The sequence below is a fragment of the Aquarana catesbeiana genome, linkage group LG11, assembly GCF_042186555.1.
Source record: "Aquarana catesbeiana isolate 2022-GZ linkage group LG11, ASM4218655v1, whole genome shotgun sequence".
In the NCBI taxonomy this organism is placed as follows: domain Eukaryota; kingdom Metazoa; phylum Chordata; class Amphibia; order Anura; family Ranidae; genus Aquarana; species Aquarana catesbeiana.
The window spans coordinates 56,621,599-56,642,761 of NC_133334.1; the positions used below are offsets into that span (position 1 = coordinate 56,621,599).

The following is a 21,163-nucleotide window of genomic DNA, read 5'->3' on the forward strand; positions in this document are numbered from 1 at the left end:
CCCTCAAATCTCCTTTAAACCTAACGGGATGGAGGATGGGATCTGTACGGCCCCCTATCCTCACACAATGTCCCACCATATCCATTTTCTCCATTCAGTAGTGGTAAAAAAGCACTTGTGGGTTTAACCAATCTTGTTTTTTTGTATAATTTTCCTTTAAGGGGGCGTGGCAAGGGGTGTGTCCTACACCTACATACTTTTGCTGATAGGTGTCCCTCATTCCCATCTCAAAAAGTTGGGAGGTATGCTATTGCCTTACCTTTTTTCTATTCATTGTGGATCTGGTTTAGACAGAAGTGAGGCACTGACTGGTTGCCTCTGCTTGAGCAGCCAACCATTATCTCTGCTTCATCCAAAATTGGAAGGAAACGCAGTAGGCAGTAGGAAAGCATCTTAGCTTGTAAACAGGTTGCCTACAGTGTGGAATTTTGAAAGTTAGCCTGCCAGGCTGGGAAGGGCTTAACTGGGTTTAGACTCCTCTCCCAGGCTTTTTGGGCCCTGCCTTCCTACCCTGTGACATAAAAAGAGGGGAAAGGCTGGGTTATGGGCTCCCGGCCACAACCGTATATGGCAGGAGTCTCCAAACTATGGTCTGCCAGTTGTTCAGTAACTACAATTCCCATCATGTCTAGTTGTGTCTGTGACTATCAGAGTATTACAATGCCTCATGGGATGTGTAATTCCACAACAGCTGGAGGGCCATAGTTTGGAGATCCCTGGTATATGGGATACTAAGAAGGAGCTGCTGCACCATGTAATTCCAGGGGACACCGGAACAATCAAAGAATCTACCAAGTGTCTGGAGAACACCAATCGCGGACTTTCACCGTATCAAGGTATGCCTGGGCAGCCTCAGTTTGGATAGTTAGGATTAAAAATGTATTGCACTGTTATGAACTGTTATGGACATGAGAAGTTCTCAGTAAAGTTTTAAAACGTTCTAAGCCTGGTCTGAAGTTGTTCAAGGAATGTATGGTATCATGTGGTGTATCAGAAGACCAGCACCTGCATAGCACAAAGAGGGTATGAAGTAAGTCCACTACAAGAGATTAACTTGGAAGGAGAGTAGAACAGTTGCCACTGGTAACCAAGAATTGATGAGGAGTATATGCCACCGGTCATAAGCATGGTACCTGGTGAAGCTAACAGGTCCTCCGATAGCAAGGGGGTCGGTGATCTGGCTCCTTTCCTAGAGGTTGGTTCCCCAAAGTATTCAGTACCGAACCCGTGGTGTGGAGACCCCATAAACCTAGCTGCATGGCACAGGAGAGTGAAGGAGTTAGGTGAGAACACACATGAGGGCCACGCCACTGTATGGCGAGACCCCATTCTGTCACTAGGAGTGAGGTGGCAGAGGTACGCTGGACTGGTGGAGAGGGCACAGCAGTGTCCCTCCTAAATGCAACATAGATGAGGAAGGTGTGTAGTAATACAAAATAGGACATTTTTGAACACAGAGTCTGTACTTTTAACTACTGCATACAGTGTATGGCCCATCTCTAAGGTACCGCTATAATGTTAGACTTTCACGTGAACGTGGCCCTGTCTGGTCCCAGGCATTGATGAGTGCATGCACAAGAAAGGTACCCCCATAAGCAGGGCGAGTAGGCTTCACCCACAAGCGCTGCAGAGAAATTTTAAGACAGAGTATATGCATGGATCAGCAGACCTAATCCCATTACTTGACTTTAGGTCAACTTTAAAGGAAGACTATAATATTTGAGCACATAATTTGCCAAAAATGTATTTGTTATATGAATTTTAGTTTTTCACTTTTCTAGCTGCACTACATTTTCTATTGCATTTCTCATTCAGTTTTGTAGATTTCCCCCTATTTGCTATCTGTGAATCACACAAATCTCATAATCATCCTTGGTTATCAACTGCTGAGATAATCATTTACAGGATAAGTCACACTGAGACACTTTGTTTAAATTACAGTAGCCTTCAAGTTGGCAGTCTTGCACTGAAAGAGAGGAATAATACCGTACAATCTCCATGCAGGACATTGGGAAGCACATTTAGTTCATGTAACAAACAAACAGCCACCCCATTATATCTTGTAAAAGGAGCACTGGAAAGGCCAATCTGGCTATCAGAGAGTGCAGTATATAGCCTGGATACTGGGGTACTCAAGGGCAAGAGGAGGCAGCTGTCTTTACTGGTCTTTTCAGTGAGCGTGTGGCTTTGCAGAGAGACACAGTGTGGTGGCAGCTATGACATGTAAGAGCTACAATATTTTGGGGACAAGGAAAGGATTTTGCCCCTCATTTGAGGGATCCTGGTATAAAAATCATTGAAAAATTATACAAACTTAAGAAAAATACTTTAAACTGATCACCTTCACAGTGTATCTTTAAAAAGAAAACAGATTGCTTTTAAATGTGAGATAAAAACTATTTTAAGATTGGTATCCTTTTGAAGAAGCCTGAGCAGAATGGTGTCGACAGACAGGAACTTTGCACAAATCCACTAAACGGGAAGGCATTTGATGTATGTAACAAACATTCCATGTGCATACATGGCCAAAGCTACATTTTTAAAAATACATATAGTAAGCAAGAAAGAAAATCTGAGAAAAATATTTATATTAATTTTGAAAATATAGATTTCACTTAAAGAAAAAAAATCCATAGTGAATTTATTATCTTTTTACATTATTTGAAATAACTCATTAACACATTTTATTATTTTTAGTATCTTTATTCTTTCCCATTCCAGCAAGTTGTCCAGCAGTACTTTTTACCACGTTCTGCATTTCCCCATCCCACCTGCAGAGCACTTCTCTATGTTTGGTTGTCAGGCCTAGCACGTTCAATGATAAAGTCTCGCTTGCAGAAGAAGCTGGCAGATGCCCATCAGTCACTACTATATCCCTCTACTTCCACTGATTGAAAGCTCTTTTAACCACTTCAGCTCCAGAAGGTCTACCCCCGTTCAAGACCAGGCCATTTTTTACGATATGGCACTGCGTTACTTTAACTGACAATTGCGGGGGTGTGCGACGCTGTACTCAAATAACATGTATGTTCTTTTTTTCCCACACATGAAGCTTTCTTTTGGTGGTATTTGATCACCTCTGTAGTTTTTATTTTTTGTGCTATCAAATAAAAAAGACCGACAATTTTGAATAAAAAAAAAAAACAATATTCTTTACTTTCTGCTATAAAACATTCCCAATAAAAAAAATGAAAAAAGTCAAATTTCTTCATCAATTTAGGCCAATATGAATTCTGTTACATATATTTGGTAAGAAAAATCCCAATATGTGTATTGGTTTATGCAAAAGTTATAGCGGCTACAAACTATGGTATATTTTTATTAATATGATTATTTACTTTTTCTAGTAATGGCGATGATTAGCGACTTATAGCGGGACTGCAATATTGTGGCGGACAATTCGGACACCTAACTGACACTTTTGACATTATTTGGGGACCAGTGACACTAACACAGTGATCAGTGATAAAAAATAGGCACTTTTACTGTACTAATGACACTGGCAAGGAAGGGGTAACATCGGGGCGATCAAAGGGTTAAATGTGTTCCCTGGGTGTGCTTACTCACTGTGGGGGATGTGCTTAGACTGGGGCAATGTAAAGATCTGTGTCCCTGCTTAGCAGAAACACAGGATCAGCACATTCCTCTCTCACAGAATAGCAGTCTGCCTTGTTTACATAGGCAAACCGCCGTTCTACTTTTCTCCTGAATGGTCGGCGGGTCCCAGAGGACATTGCATCCACTGGACCCGCTGATTGGCTCCCGCTGTGTCCAATCACAACAGGAGTGGGTCGCCGGTGGCGTGCGTGCACGCCCCAGGCTCAGGAGTGTCAGATCACGTACTAGGTATGTGATCTGGCACAGAGCGGCCCCCTACCACAGTAAATGTATGTGGGGTGGCCGCTAAGCAGTTAAGCAGAGCCCTCTCTGTATTTTTTCAGCTTAGATTATCTGTGTTGAACCTAAATTATTATGAATTTAAACTTGGTGTTCACTGTATAGTACCGTCAAACATGTTGGGCTTTATAGTTGAAGGTTATGATGCCGTAATAACAGACAACTCAGAATTTCCAAAGGTAGCACCTATTAAACAACACTGGACAACTATATCTTGAAGAACGACAGAGCCTAGAAAAGCTTTAGTGTGTATCTGCTAAAAGCCTCGCTAAGGCTGATAATGCCCTCACTGTCTGTCCAAACAAACGCATCAAAAAAAACAAATTGAGTTCATTATTTCTTTTTCTTGCACATGTAATTTTGCCCATTCCTATCTTTCATGTTTTTTTTCTTTCCCATTGCCTTTCAGAAACATTTTACTCCCTTTCATGCAAATTTTTCCCATTGCCTTTTAACAATTTTTTTTTTCAAAAGTAATGTATAGCAGTTTGGATTTTTTTTCTTCCTTTATTATAGTCAGGATTACAAAAAAAACAAACACATTTAGTCACGATATATAATATTTTGTATTTTCATATTTAGCCAGTTGGTAGTACTCTGCATTCATGTGTTTACCTGTGTATTCTCATCTGCCTTGTATAAAGCAGTATGTTCATAGCTTCATAGCTTAAGCAGAAATTTACCCACAAGCAAATAAGTCAGGTGGAAGGGTCAATCTTCCCCTTCTTTCCCACTACCTCCTGCTGTCTGCAGCCTGCCCCATCCAAAGTCTCAATTAGGGAGACAGAGTGCCCCTCCTGTATTAAATCCATGCACAGCCAAAACTTTGTTTTCTTTTATGCCGCGTACACATGGTCGGACTTTTCGACAACAAAGGTCCGACGGTCTTTCCGACGGACTTTCGGCGGAGTTACGACGGACTTTCAACTGACTTTCTAATGACCGGACTTGCCTACACACAATCACACCAAAGTCCGACGGATTCGTAAGTGATGACATACGACCGGACTAAAATAAGGAAGTTGATAGCCAGTAGCCAATAGCTGCCCTAGCGTCGGTTTTTGTCCGTCGGACTAGCATACAGACAAGTGGATTTTTCGACCAGACTCGAGTCCGTCGGAAAAATTTGAAGCATGTTCCAAATCTAAAGTCCATCAGATTTTCGACCTAAAAAGTCAGTCGGACCAGTCCAGTCGAAAAGTCCGCTAGCGTGTACGCGGCATTAGTTTTGCATAGAGATAGACATTTTAAAGTGGGAGTAAACTCCCATGGTTGATATCTACCTTTAGGTAAGCCTATAATAAGGCTTACCTATAGGTACAGTAAATATCTCTTAAATGTGCACCGTTTAGGAGATATTTACTTGTGAATGTGACGGTGACACCACTGGCGCATGTGATCTGAAGGAATGGCATGCCCGTGCCGTTCCTTCAGAGACCTGTGCCGTGACATCATCGTGGTACAGCCAATCAGACAGTCGGGGGACACGAACTCGGAAGGAAGATGAAGATAGAAGCCCTGTTAGCGGTGACAGCTCGTCACAGGAGGGCTTTGTTTTAAGGTAAGTTTCACACATTGTGCTAGTATGCAATGCATTCTAGCACATTATAACTTTACCTTGCAGGTTTAAAAAAAAAAAAAAAGCATGGCGGTTTTCTACCGCTTTAAAATGGCTGTAAAGATTGTGTGCCGTCTTTGTCCTGCTAGGAAGATTTCTCTTTATTTTCTGTCTTGAGGATGCAACCAGAAGTAAAAAACACACTCCCCAAAATGAAAAGTATTCACTAATAAATGTTTTGTCTATTCTAATTAATTACAGAAAACACTATGGGGTTGATTTACTAAAATTGGAGAGTGCAAAATCTGGTGCAGCTCTGCATGATAGCCAATCAGCTTCTAACGCCAGCTTGTTTAATTAAGCTTTGACAAAAAAAATCTGGAAGCTGATTGGTTTGTATGCAGTTTTAGTCAATCAACCCCTATGTGTGCATAACCACGGGCACAGGCGTGTACTCACGCAGGAGTTTAAATTTATTTCTTAAAACGTTACATTTCACATTTTAGAAAATACACCCATACGCATGTACAAGTGCATGTCTGTGTTGGCGGTTACACGTGCTCAAGAGGCCTTAAAGGGTGTGAGGCTTCAATTTGGTTTTAATTGGCAATAAACACAGAAATCAATATTATGGACACTGACCGAGCAGAGGAGGTTGGCTCAGTGATTTGCCGATGCATCCGAACATTGTGAACACAGTTTTCCTTGTTGCCACTCTTGGCTTCCAGAGGAATGTCGGGGGAGGTGTGGCTGATCTTCATTGATGATTCTGGGAAAAGAGGCGGCTGCCCCAAATAGTTGTCACTGTAGTCATGCTCATTCGTGTCGCTGTCTGTATAATTCAGGTGCTCATGTTCTTTGCTCCCTTTCAGGCCACGTTCTCGCCAGGGGATCCAGCAAAGCTTCCATGAGACAAACAAGGAAACTCCAAAGAGGGCAAGTCCACAGGCTGTGACCAAAAGGGACAGCAAACTCACCGAAACATCTGGAAAAGAAGAAGACAAAACACAAATAAACGTATTTGCATCCAAATTAGGCCAAATTCAAAAGTCTAGTTCTATGAATATTAGAAACTCTTTAGAAAGCTGCCAAACTTTCCACCTTGTTACTTTAGGTGGTACTGTACTGTAGAGTGGTATAATACGTGACACTTATTATTACATGCCGAATACCGATGATGTCACTCATACTTATGTGTATGCTGTTGGGAATACACATGTGTTATCTAATATTTGCAGCCAGGAATTTATGTGGATATCAGCAATAAGACCTTCTTCCCTTCTTCCCTAATATGCTCCCACAACCCTACAAAATGCACATGTCAATGGGTGACTTTGTCCATGGCTGCATTTTTCAAACACAATACAGTCTCTGAACTTTCATGTGTATTGCTTCTTAAAACTCAATAGGATTTTGCTGACCTGCATTTGACTTGTATTCCAAAAACAATGCTCACTGGCATAAGCCCAAAGAACTGTACTAATGAAGAAAAACGTCCTGCGACTTGGGATAGTCATTATCTTAGCAGGGAGTCAAATTGACAAAAGCTTACTGAGAGCAATGTATAGTTGTCCCTGGCCACCATCCTTCTTTAGTGAGACCAGCAATAAAGTTTATGTGTGGGGATTTACAGTATATTTAACACCAGCTACAAAGTCAATAGATCTATCCATGTATAGTTGCCCCTGGCCATCGGCTTTCTTTAGAGAGACCAACAATACAGTATATACGTGAGGATTTATATTCAACACCAGCAACAGAGTCAACGGGTCCATCCATGTATAGTTGCCCCTGGCCACCGGATTTCTTTAGTGACACCAACAGTACATTTTATATGTGGGTATTTATATTAAACACCAGAAACAAAGTCAATAGATCCATCCATGTATAGTTGCCACTGGCCACTAGGGATGAGCTTCGCGTTAAAGGCGAACCCATGTTCGACTCAAACATCGGCTGTTCGATCGTTCGCCGAATTGCGAACGATATGGGCCGTTCGCGCCAAATTCGTGTGGCGCGTCACGGCCCATAATTCACTGCGGCATCACAGTGCATTGCTGGCTGATGATTGGCCAAGCATGCACTATGACCCGCATGCTGGGCCAATTATGGCTCAAGGGGTTTAGAACACGCCCCACACTATATAAGGCCGCCTGCACGGCGGCCCTGTGTAGTGTGTTCCGGCGTGCTGAGTGATAGAGAGAGAGAGAGACAGTGTCATTTCATTTGAGTTAGCTAGATTAGGCAGGACAGTCAGTGAGTTAGCTGCACTTATAGTGTATTGTGTATGTATATGCATCCCGGGTGTTGCATATATATATATATATATATATATATATATATACACTGTATTCAGTTTAGCTAGATCCATTCCTGTTATCTTCCTACTGACAGGCAGGCTTGTCTTGTTTACAGCTACCTGAAGAAAATTGCTGGTGTTCTTTTGATCCTATTAGTACCACAGTCAGGCAGCTAGACTAATTACAGTTAGTGTAGTGCGTCCTCCTCACAGTGTTCAGTTAAAGCTACAAATTAGTTTAGTGTGACCTCTGCACAGTGTTCAGCTAAAACTACAAGTTAGTGTAGTGAGACCTCTGCACGGTGTTCAGCTAAAGCTACAAGTTAGTGTAGTGCGTCCTCCTCACAGTGTTCAGCTAAAACTACAAGTGTTGTGGCCACAACAACACCTAAGGCCTAAATTTCTGCTGAGTATATAGGGCAGGCCCCTACTTTCAAACATCTAACTTACAAACGACTCCTACTTGCAAACGGAAGGAGACAACAGGAAGTGAGATGAAATCTACCCCTAGGAAGGGAAATTCTCTCCTGTAAGAGTTAATATGGGAAAAACGTTTCTCCTTTCCACTGATGCTTTATCACCTATCCTTGTATTACAAAAAAACCCAAATTTTCAAAAAACATTTGTCATTGGGACAAAAAATGAGGTGAAATCTTCTGAAGAGGAGCACAGACAGCAAAACAAATGTCACAGGGGTGATAACCCTTCCCTATGTTTTCCAAAAAGCTTAAAATAGATTTTTTGGCTGGAGCTAAACACGTTAAAAATGTACCAGTTCAAAATTACAAACAGATTCTACTTAACAACAAACCTACAGTCCCTGTCTTGTTTGCACCACCTGTATACTGCTGTTCAGAGTATATAGGGCCTGGTGGCCCCACACCTTTCCTTATTTTAATTTAGGTGCGGGGTTCCCCTTAATATCCATACAAGACCCAAAGGGCCTGGTAATGGACTGGGGGGTACCCATGCCGTTTGTCTCACTGATTTTCATCCATATTGCCAGGACCCGACATTACATTAAAGCCGCAAGCAGTTTTAAATTCCTTTTTTCCCTTTAAAAATGACATTTTGTGCAGGGACTGTTCTAAGCACGGGAAACACGCGCCACTATACAGGCATACTATAGACACCCCCCAGGTATGATATTTAAAGGAATATTTCACTTTTTTTTTTAACTTTAAGCATCATTGAAATCACTGCTCCCGAAAAAACGTCCGTTTTTAAAAGTTTTTTTTGCATTGATACATGTCCCCTGGGGCAGGACCCGGGTCCCCAAACCCTTTTTAGGACAATACCATGCAAATTAGCCTTTAAAATGAGCACTTTTGATTTCGAACGTTCGAGTCCCATAGACGTCAATGGGGTTCTAACGTTCGTGCAAATTTTCGGTCCGTTCGCAGGTTCTGGTGCGAACCGAACTGGGGGGTGTTCGGCTCATCCCTACTGGCCACCTGCTTTCTTTAGTGACACCAACAGTACAGTTTATCTATGAGGATTTATATTTAGCACCAGCAACAAAGTCAACGGATCCATCCATGAATAGTTTTCCCTGGCCACCGGCTTTCTTTAGTGACACCAACAGTATATATGTGGGGATCTATGTTCAACACCAGCAACAAAGTCAATGGATCTATCCACGTATAGTTGCCTCTGGACACCGGCTTTCTTTAGTGACACCAACAGTACAGTTTATATATGAGGATTCATATTCAACACCAGCAACAAAGTCAATGGATCCATCCATGTATAGTTGTCCCTGGCCACCGGCTTTCTTTAGTGACACGAACAGTATATATGTGGGGATCTATAATATATTCAACACCAGCAACAAAGTCAATGGATCCATCCATGTATAGTTGTCCCTGGACGCCAGCTTTCTTTAGCGAGACCAACAATACAATTTATATGTGGGGATTTTTATTTAGCACCAGCAACAAAATCAATGGATCCATTGGCTTTGTTGCTGGTGCTCAATATAAATTCGCACATAATTTGTATTGTTGGTCTGTATCATAGGGAAGTCAGCATTGCAACCACATATTCTTGTATGGTCTTCACCCTTCCTGAAAAATGTATTTATGACTTCTTTGATGAGGTTAGGTAACTTACAGATAACTGCTGATTGGTTACTGAAAGTAGCTCCATTTTGTGCTTTGTTCAATGCCATAACCACAATCTGTAGTTTTTTAGTTTTTTTTTTTAGATCTTAATGTAGAAGATATCAATTTGATGTAGACTTCTCTCTTCATAATGCAAGTCTATTGGTCAGTCGAATCACTGAAAACTCCTTGTGTGGCTGATGTTTTATCTTAGGTAGGTAGAGTCATTGTAGAATGTCATCTATCTTGCCTCTAGAGTGGGTCCAGTGCAAGCATTTTTGCTTGCACCAGACCGGCGACAGGGCTGGATTAACATAGGGGCTATTGGAGCTGCAGCTCCAGGCCCTTTACCTTAAGATAGGCCCATTTGCCAAAAAAAAAAACAATAAAAACGATCGACTTCGAGAGTCGTGGCTTGGCGACCAGGGGTAGGTAGCTGAAGACCTACCCCACCACTGGTCAAAATTTGGGGCTCCTCTCATCTATGGTTCCGGATATACGGGGCTTCTTGCGCAGCCTGTCAGAAGCTACATACAGAGCGACCAGTTTAAATACCAGCTGGCACACTCTGTTTGCAGCAGACTGAGAGGATGAGCTCACAGTGCCTCTCCTCACTTCTTGTCAGAAGTACTGAGCTCAATGGATAGCTTGGAGCCTGCAGAGTTTGACAGGCAGCACCGCCTATAAAAATCGCCTATTGATTTCAATGGGGCCACTCTGCAACTGCAAGCCAAACTAGCTTGCAGTAGCAGCATAGTCCAACAATGTAAAACTACCATTCAGCAATGTAAAAAAAAAAAAAAAAACAAGGAGTGGCAGTAGCACCTCATGAATGCCTGTCAGCTGCTGCTATACCACTCATTGAAAAGCAATTCACCACAGATCATTTTTCAGAGGGCAGTAAGCATTACCGCTAAATGTGAAAGAAACTTGAAACACATCATCCATTTCACACTCACCACCAACCAGGTCACTCCCCAGCCACTTCCCATGTTAGCCACCTCCCTTCAGCTTATATCACAGGTGACCATTTCCCAACCTGCAGATGACAGACCTTACTCCAAAAGATATCACTCCCCCTACCCGCTAATTGATATCCCTCTATGACCACCTCTCACCTGCTGACCTGTGGATGGGGGAATCACTCCCACAGTGTTATGCCCCGTACACACGATCGGACATTTCAACAACAGGGATTTTTTCCGACGGATGTTGGCTCAAACTTGTCTTGCATACACACGGTCACACAAAGTTGGTCGGAAATTGTGAACGTCAAGAACACGGTGACTTACAACACGTACGACAAGCTGAGAAGAATTAAGTTCAATAGCCAGTGCGGCTCTTCTGCTTGATTCCGAGCATGCGTGGAACTTTGTGCGTCAGAATTGTGTACACACGATCGGAATTTCCGACAATGAATTTTGTTGTCAGAAAATTTGAGAACCAGATCTCAAATTTTGTGCGACAGAAATACCGATGGAAAATGTCCAATGGAGCCTACACACGCTCGGAATTTCCGACCAAAAGCTCCCATCGAACATTTTCAGTCGGAAAATCCGACTGTGTGTACGAGGCATTATTGTGTTCAGCCAGTGGGGAGCCTTCCCTACCCACAGAATACAGTGATCAGTGTTGCTAACTATAGCTGGCAGCACTGATTGTTTTGGGAAACAATAATTTTTTATTTCTTTTAGTGGTACTTTACACTAGCTTTGCTATCTGTAGAGCAGTTGGCATCCAGATCACTCCTCAGTGTGTATTTAAAGGCTGTGAGGAGGAATTGTATAGCCTTCTCACTGCCTACTTTAGGGCCCTTTCACACTGGGGCGGTTTGCAGGCACTATTGCACTAAAAATAGCACCTGCAAACCGACCCGAAACAGCCGCTACTGTGTCTCCAGTGTGAAAGCCCGGGGGCTTTCACACGGGAGCGGTGAGCTAGCAGGATATGAAAAAAGGAATGTAAGTGGGGGTATGGCGCTCCCTTGTGAGGGGTATGAGTAAATAAAGTATATGTGATACAGTAAGTGCTGAAGAAAATTAAATGAATTAATATATAGTATGTGACATACGCTAAGGGTGAAGAGTGCAATAACTCATAATGGATTACCCTAAAACATTATTAGGAAGTGTGAACCAAAAAACATGTGATGAAAAACCCTTATATATATTGCATACACATGTATAACAAATGTAAGGTAGTGGCAAAAAGTGACCACTAGGTGCTGCTGCTATATACACTATGCAGCTAATGTGATGAATACAGCGTGTTATAAAAGTGAATGACAAATCCAATCAAATCCAAAAAATAAAACGAAAAATTATATGGAATAAAAGAAAAAACCAAATCACAAAAAGTTTGTTCAAAGGTGGTACGTCCCAAATTGAAAAAAAGTTCCAAGAGCTTTAGTGACTGTAGTGCCCACAAAGGTGAATATCCGTGACTTCTGTGCTCCCCTTTTGGCTCCCCACTCACCAGCTCCCAGTACCCCTGCAGGGGTGATAGACACTTTAAGATCCCAATGCCGTCCTCTTGGTCGGTGTCCCGTGGTTGCTAAGAAATGATATCCTCTCTCCCAGGAGTTCCAGGTTACCGCTTCATACCACGTCCAAGAAGGGGATCACCAGAGAAATCCTCATAAGAAAAGATGCCACCTCATAGTGTAGTATGATTAAAATCTTTAATAAAATAATACTCCCCAAAAAGGAAAAGATAAAATCCACACAGCACTACACTATGGGTGAAGCCGAAAGCCAGGAAGTGCTTTCCCGCAGCGTGCGGTCCAGCTGCGTTCCAGGCTCTCTCGCTCCGTACCCAGAAATGACGTAAGTGCGTAGCCCCGCCTTACGCGTTTCGTCATCGATGTTGTCAAAGGCGCCGAAACGCGTAAGGCGGGGCTACGCACTTACGTCATTTCCGGGTACGGAGCGAGAGAGCCTGGAACGCAGCCGGACCGCACGCTGAAATCAATGGGGCAGCGTGGCAATACCGCAGGCAAAGCGCCTCTGCAGAGACGCTTTCCGGTGGTTTTTAACCCTTAACCGCCGCTAAAATGAAGGTAAAGCGCAGCTAATAATAGTGGCGCTTTACCGTCGACACACCTCCCGCCCCAGTGTGAAAGGGGCCTTAAAGCGTAAGTAAAAGCAACACTTTTTCTTTTGTTCTGAATAGAGTGAGGAGGGATTAGAACCTGTCAGGTTTTAATGCTGTCTGTGCCCCCGTTAAGGAGATTGAAAGTATAAGAAAACCCCAAAATTGTAAAATCCCAGAAAGGTAATAAAGGGGTAACCTTCTAGTGGGGACACTAGTTCTGGTGACCTGGGGGTCACCAAGGAATTCCCTTAATTTGCAGGGATTTCATCTTCACCTGTTTCGCTGTTTGGGAGTGTGACACAGACGACAAAAAAAAAACTTACAGGGATTATAACCCTCCCTATATTCAAAATTTTAAAAAAAAGTTTTACTCATAGTTCTATTTTAACCCATTGAAGTCTGCAGTAGTGCGCCACATGCAGTTGTGAGCAGCTTGCAGAGCGGCCTCATTCATGGCCTGGGTCACATTCAGCAGCTGCTACATCCACCAAATATGGCAGGGGGTATAATTCCTGCCGAGGTCATGAAGCAAAGCATCATGTCTGCAGCATGTCTACATCCCTGGCAAGCTAAAATATAGATCAGACCAAAATGAGGGACAAATGAGGAGGAAAGAGGAACAGAGGGACTTTTTTTCAAATCAGGGACAGTCCCTCGAAATCAGGACAATTGGGAGCTATGGACAGTGTATGGACGGACAGGCCCTTGGAAAAGTCATGGTTGCAGCATGCTGATATGTATACAGAGAGGTGTGAAATTCTATAGTCCAGCAGACAGGCTGACAATGCTGGTTGGGATTTCAGTGAAAAAAAGGCACTGTGTTGTCAGCCTAAATAGGAAGTTTAAAGTACACAGGCATTCTTGCAGGTCAACAGGTATGTTTCTCTATTTGTAATGCCTCGTACACACAGTCAGATTTTCCGTTGGAAAATGTTTGATGGGAGCTTTTTGTCGGAAATTCCGACTGTGTTTTGGCTCCATCTGACATTTTCCATCGGAATTTCCATCGCACACAATTTGAGATCTGGATCTCAAATTTTACGACAACAAAATCCATTGTGGTAAATTCTGATCCTGTGTACACAATTCCGACGCACAAAGTGCCACGCATGCTCAGAATCAAGCAGAAGAGCCTCACTGGCTATTGAACTTCATTTTTCTCGGCTCGTCGTATGTGTTGTACGTCACCGCGTTCTTGACATTCGCAATTTCCGTCCAACTTTGTGTGACCGTGTGTATGCAAGACAAGTTTGAGCCAACATCCGTCAGGAAAAAAAACATGTTTTTTGTTGTCGGAATGTGCGATCGTGTGTACGCGGCATAACGTTTTTAAAAGGATAAAACGTGGGGAAATGTGCATGTATTGGAAAGTTGTACAGCACATTTTATTTTTAATTTTACTTTTGCCAAGGGATACAAGTTATTAGATTAGTTGTAGAATACTAAAACAATATAGGGGGATCAACATCCCGAGTGTTAGAAAATATCTGTGAAGGAACCTTGGCTGGAACAAATCTTACATGTAACTGGGTTTCGATGGAGTGGAAAAAAAAGAGCAAGGCTCGTAAGTCTCTGAAGTGGGACTCAAACTCCACAAAATCTAATTAATAATGTATCCTGCATTATTTCACACACATCATTGCTCTTTTGAATCAGCAAAACATGTTTCAGTTACAGTTAATTCACTGCACTTTCAAGCAGCCATTATTTCCGACTTTATGTACTTAACCGACAGCGTTTAAATGAATCTTGCATATTGGTATTTTGTCATTATCAGTCTTCTACTCACCCACTCCGATAAAAAGGATGATAGAAAATTACATTTAATTGGATTTCCTCTCACCATCATTTATTTGATTAATGTGACATTTTTAACCATTTTTTCCCATCTATTATGAATGGTTTACAGCTGGAAAGATGGCTTAACTGGTAGTTTCAAAACCATCTTTTCTGCCAAATGATCTCTGCCATTCATTTTTGGCTAGTTAATAAATCTTGAGAGCACCCAATACGTTGAATTAAAGTGTCACTAAACCCACATCATAATAATGGCAAAAAACAATATTTGGTGCCATGAGTTTACATACTTAGCAATCACTTCAGCTTTGCTTTGGCAGGAGACTAAATTGGCGTATGTCTGGTTGGAGTTGGGTTTTGCTGTGTGTTAGTACCAGGTTGCAGTTCTCAGCACTCCCCCAAAAGGGTTAGCGGGGACTGGGAGACTATGATGTGGGGATAGTACACAAGAGAGTGACCAGAGAAGCCTTTTTCAACCAGTATGCCCAGGCACTCTGGGGTGCCTTGGCAAAAAGCTAAAAAAATGCCCAAAAATGTATACAAGCCAGCAGGTGGACCAAGCCTGCCTTTTAGTCACACAAAGCTACAGGTTTTTATTGTGCACCATCTCAACTTTCCAGCCACCGGCATCCTAACAACCAGTGATGTCATCAGTGTTGATAAGAAGGGCATTGATCACCTGCACAGCATCCTTGTTTGACCCTCCCCTGTTTCCCTCTGTCAACACTGGGGTCACATTAGCTGAATGATGGAGAGAAACTGAGGGAGAGGAGAAACATTGGAATACTAGTTAGTACCAGTGTGGAAAAGTGTATTTGCTTTGGAAGAATAAATCGCCTCTAATGTTGGGTGCCCTACGTGTGTCGATGCTGCAGCATTATGCAAAACTATTAGAATATTTTTTTTTTTATATTTTAGAATGGGGCGCCTTGAGACTGTGCATAATTTTAAAGGGTGCATTGAGACTGTCCATAATTTAAAGGGTGCCTTGATACTGTCCATCATTTTAAAGGGTACCTTGACTAAAAAATGGTTGAGAAACACTGGACAAGAGAATGGACAACAGAGATTGGCAAGCAAGACAGCAGAAGTGAGGTCAGGACAATCTGGGTTGGCAAAGTGCAAGACGGCAAACTAAAGGTTTAAACAGAGGTACGGGGGCAGGAGGCAGGCAACTGAGTAATCAGAGCATTTTAGGTAAGCAACAAAACAGACTAATAGTATATACTGCTCTTTTGCACAGTGGAATTCCCGGAAGAGATTCACAAAGCATGATGAGTTTTTTTTTATAGAGTGTGCACTGTAAAAGTAGCGTGCTTGCTATCAGACTGTCTCTCTCTAATTGAGCATCTACACAGGACGTAATACACTGCTAGAACACAATATTTTAAATACCCTCAATAAGGTCACTTTCACACTGAGGTGCTTTATAGGTGTTTTAGTGCTAAAAATAGCACCTGCAAAGCACCCGTAAAACGCCTCTCCTGTCACTCCAGTGTGAAAGCCAGGGTGCTTTCACACTGGAGCGGTGCGCTTGCAGGACGGGAAAAAAAGTCTTGCAGCAGCATCTTTGGGGCAGTTTAGGAGCAGTGAATACACTGCTTCCAAATTGCCCCTGCCATTGAAATCAATGGGCAGCACTGCTGAAGCACCTGGAAAGCGTTTGGGCAGCAGCACTTTGCGGGCGCTTTTAACCCTTTTTCGGCCGCTAGCGGGGGTTAAAAGAACCGCTAAAACTAGCGTCACTTTACAGCTAATGCGGCCGCCACTTCAGTGTAAAAGTAGCCTTAGTGTACCTTAGTGATACAAATGACCTTATGCCGTTTTCAATACTCAGACAGCAGCCCTAACGTGATTAGACCACTAGAGCACATGCCTTAGGTAAAATTTTTGGAGGCACATACGCAAGGCAATATGCTAAGAGGAAGATTAGAGAGGAGCTGTGTAAAAGAGGACATAACCAGAGTCCCTTAAGTTGAGTGTATTGCAGTGGCAATACAGATGGGGAAGGAAGTCACCGGGGGGATACCTGTCTCATTGAACACTGGTACCCCACGTAACCTCTGTGGCCATCTTGGGTCAGGGCAGTGTGTATTTAAGACTCTGGCTCTCAGGTTTGGTGCAATTTGTGCGCGTGGCTAGTGTAGGGACAGCAGGGACATAGCATAGTGGCAGGGAGGGGTTCCAGAGGAGTAGGGAAAGTGAAGGGTCTATGCTATCTCCACTTAAGAAGCCTCCCATTTGGATGTGGATTGCCCAGGCTGCATTCTACTCCTCATTGCAGAAATTTCAGCATCATCCGCATCATCTCAGGATACACCCCTCTGCTACAGTTTCATAAGTGGCTTCAGTCAGCTGTGCCTACCCTCCGGGCTTAGTTTTGCATTGTTGGAACTTTCTTAATACATTGTTCTCTTTCATCTCGGCATCCTGTGTGTTGGATCTCTGCTCGCTGCACCCTACAAACATGTGCATGAATGATGTTGAAACCTTAATGAAATTAATCTTTTCATGTTTTAATCTGGTTCTACATCCTACTCTAGGAATGCTTAACTGTACACAATGCTATATACACATTCAGAGAAATCATTTGTACAGAAACTCTGCAAGCATCCAATTGCTAAGAACATCATCCATTATTGAATCTTTATTTTTCATTGGTCCTATAGGGTTTCCATAGCTGCATTTTTAACCTTTGTTGCATGGAAACCATGATATCAGTTTCATAAATCTTTCTGTGTGGTTAAGGCCAGGAAGTTCTGCATCGATTATGCATTCTAATATTCATATCATTGCAGACATCTCGCACGTGTTTCTACTGGGTTTGAGACATTTATAGCTTACCGAATTCTATAAATGACATGTCTACAACTTGTAGCGCAGTACACTTTGGGGTGCATTTATAAAGCAGCGGTATTTTCTTAGAGGGGACCCAGTGATCCTTGGGGACTCTTTAGGACATTTCAATGCATGGGGTATAAAAGTGGTGGGAGGAGAAAGCATAGTCACGTGACCCATCATGTGTTGAACGTCTTTTCCTATCACAAAGTGATTTCCACTTTATGCAGAGAACACGCTGTAGAACACCGCAGGCTCCAAATCTCAGTTTGGTATTTTATGAATGGCGCCCAAAATGCATGTGCGGTGTGCAGCAAACACTGTGGTGCCTTGCAGAGGCTTAACTAGAACCTTCAGGGACCTGGTGCAAGAAACTATGAAGAGCCTCTCTGACCCAAACACTGTGCCCTTTCCTTGGAGCCTGCGGCTCTTCCCTCCAGGCCTGGGGCCCATTCCAACTGATCCCAGGGCCCTTTATTCCCATTGTGGGGCTTTTATTACGATCCCGTAACTGGAGCCTTTCACATTATCTGCAGCAGGTCCCCTTCCTACCGTCTTGGGCCCCCTCCCCCAGTGGCGGAACGCCAGGGCCTGTTCGCAACTGCTACCTTTGCGACCCTGGTAGTACCGCTACTACTTCTCAGTAAAAAAAAACAGTGCACAGACCCTACTGCACTTAAACTTTTTATTAAGGAGATTTAAAAACCATAATCCAATGCACTCACAAAGAATGCACTTTGTTTCAAGTCCATCAATAATCTCTCACCAAACCCAAGTCTCCTGAGATCCCTTCTGTGCACCAGATGGATGGTCTGTCAGTATGACTTTCCTTTCACTTCTGAAGCTGGTAACAGAGAGAAGGGTGATGACACAGGGAAGGCTAGAGCGGCCGCTCTCCAAACTGACAATTCGGTGGTAGCACAGAGCGAGTACCCAGCTATGGTAAGAAGCTGGCACCATTTTGTACAAACAGGCGGATAGCTAGGGGAGGGCTGGGGCTGTCAGTTAGTGTGGAGTGCCTGATACTCTCTATACAAGCAGGTCGGCGGTAGCCCTGAGCAAACACTCGGCTATAGAGTAAAGCCTGCGCTGCTCTGTAAAGGTGGCAGAACGCCAGGGCCTGGTTGCAAGTGTGACCTTTGGGACCCGGGTAGTTCCGTCACTGGTGCCTTGGGACTCTATAAACATTTCAATGGGAAAAAAGTGGTAGGAGGAGGAAGCCTAGTCATATGACCTTTCATGTGAGTAACCTCCATAGGACACTGTGGCAGGCTCCACATATTGGATTATATTTTAAGACACCTACAATGCAGTCATGGTGTGGAGCAGACACTGTGGAGCCCACAGAGTATTGACTCTCTGTTATAAATGTAGCCCTTATTTTTGAAGTCATCCATGCTGACCTAGCAACAGCTCAGCTGTTCAGCCACCATGCTGCCACACAAACACTTGTCAGAGTTTTCTCCACCAGGACCATGCAGCATGCTGTACTGTTCATTAGAACTATAAAACATTTGTATTATGTCACTGTTAACAAGATCCCTGCTCAAAGATTGCTGTGTAGAGGGTTAAAGAGGCATTTTGAATGGTATCACAATGCACCTAGCCAGCACCCCTCAATAAACCATCTGTGTGTCGTGGTGCACTGTTACAAAATGGTGCATGTCCATTAAAATAGTTTTTCGGCAGCATGTTCAAAATTAATGGGCCACTTTAGCACAATACATGTGAACAAGCAAAATACTCCAACCTAAGACTTCTTGCACATGGGCATCTGAGCCAGTGCTACATAAATTCCATCATATTTCCCCTGCCTGGAAAGCGCACTTACTGCCTTCAGCTACCAATAGACATGAATGGCTGTGCGCGCCTGTACTCGGGTATACGCCGGTGCTCGCATACACATACAGTATCTCACAAAAGTGAGTACACCCCTCACATTTTTGTAAATATTTTATTATATCTTTTCATGTGATAACACTGAAGAAATTACACTTTGCTACAATGTAAAGTAGCGAGTGTACAGCTTGTATAACAGTGTAAATTTGCTGTCCCCTCAAAATAACTCAACACACAGCCATTAATGTCTAAACCACTGGCAACAAAAGTGAGTACACCCCTAAGTGAAAATGTCCAAATTGGGCCCAATTAGCCATTTTCCCTCCCCGGTGTCATGTGACTCATTGTCGTGTTACAAGGTCTCAGGTGTGAATGCGGTCACTGGAAGTTCAACATGGCACCTCATGGCAAAGAACTCTCTGAGGATCTGAAAAAAATAATTGTTGCTCTACATAAAGATGGCCTAGGCTATAAGAAGATTGCCAAGATCCTGAAACTGAGCTGCAGCATAGTGGCCAAGACCATACAGTGGTTTAACAGGACAGGCTCCACTCAGAACAGGCCTTGCCATGGTTGACCAAAGAAGTTGAGTGCACGTGCTCAACGTCATATCCAGAGGTTGTCTTTGGGAAATAGACGTATGAGTGCTGCCAGCATTGCTGCAGAGCTTGAAGGGGTGGGGGTCAGCCTGTCAGTGCTCAGACCATACGCTGCACATTGCATCAAATTGGCCTGCATGGCTGTCCTCCCAGAAGTAGGCTTCTTTTTAACATGATGCACAAGAAAGGCCACAGTTTGCTGAAAATAAGCAGACTAAGGACATGGATTACTGGAACCATGTCCTGTGATCTGATGAGACCAAGATAAACTTATTTGGTTTAGATGGTGTTAAGCATGTGTGGCGGCAACCAGGTGAGTGTGTCTTGCCTACAGTGAAGCATGGTGGTGGGAGTGGTCTGGGGCTGCATGAGTGCTGCCGGCACTGGGGAGCAACAGTTCATTGAGGGAACCATGAATGCCAACATGTACTGTGACATACTGAAGCAGAGCATGATCCCCTTCCCTTCAGAGACTGGGCCGCAGGGCAGTATTCCAACATGATAACAACCCCAAACACAACTCCAAGATGACCACTGTCTTGCTAAAGAAGCTGAGGATAAAGGTGATGGACTGGCCAAGCATGTCTCCAGACCTAAACCTGATTGAGCATCTGTGGGGCATCCTCAAATGGAAGGTGGAGAAACGCAAGGTCTCTAACATCCACCAGCTCCGTGATATTGTCATAGGGGAATGGAAGAGGACTCCAGTGGCAACCTGTAAAGCTCTGTTGAACTCCATACCCAAGAGGGTTAAGGCAGTGCTGGAAAATAATGGTGGCAACACAAAATAATAACACTTTGGGCCCAATTCGTCCATTTTCACTTTTGTTGCCAGCGGTTTAGACATTAATGGCTGTGTGTTGAGTTATTTTGAGGGGACAGCAAATTTACACTGTTATAAAAGCTGTACACTCAATACATTACATTGTAGCAAAGTGTAATTTCTTCAGTGTTGTCACATGAAAAGATATAATAAAATATTGACAAAAATGTGAGGGGTGTACTCACTTTTGTAAGATACTGTAAGTATAGCGCATGCAAAAAATAGGAGCCTATGTGCCCTAACATGCACATGATTCACTGAGAGTCTGAATGGTCCCTTTGACCTTTATTTATACCTAACAAAACCTAAGGGTCCGCT

The 21,163-nt window shown here is 43.2% G+C and overlaps 1 protein-coding gene across 3 annotated transcripts in view; it reads right to left on the reverse strand.

The window, feature by feature from the left end:
* SYT9 (synaptotagmin 9) overlaps positions 1–21,163 on the reverse strand; it is a 305,962-nt gene that overhangs the window by 180,072 nt on the left and 104,727 nt on the right. For all 3 annotated transcript variants that reach the window (XR_012236519.1, XM_073604460.1, XM_073604461.1), the window contains exon 2: positions 6,098–6,440. Coding sequence is in view for 2 of the 3 variants with exons in the window: in XM_073604460.1 (XP_073460561.1) it covers positions 6,098–6,440 (343 nt within the window). In the remaining variant the exon portion in view is untranslated. The remainder of the gene's footprint in view (positions 1–6,097; positions 6,441–21,163) is intronic.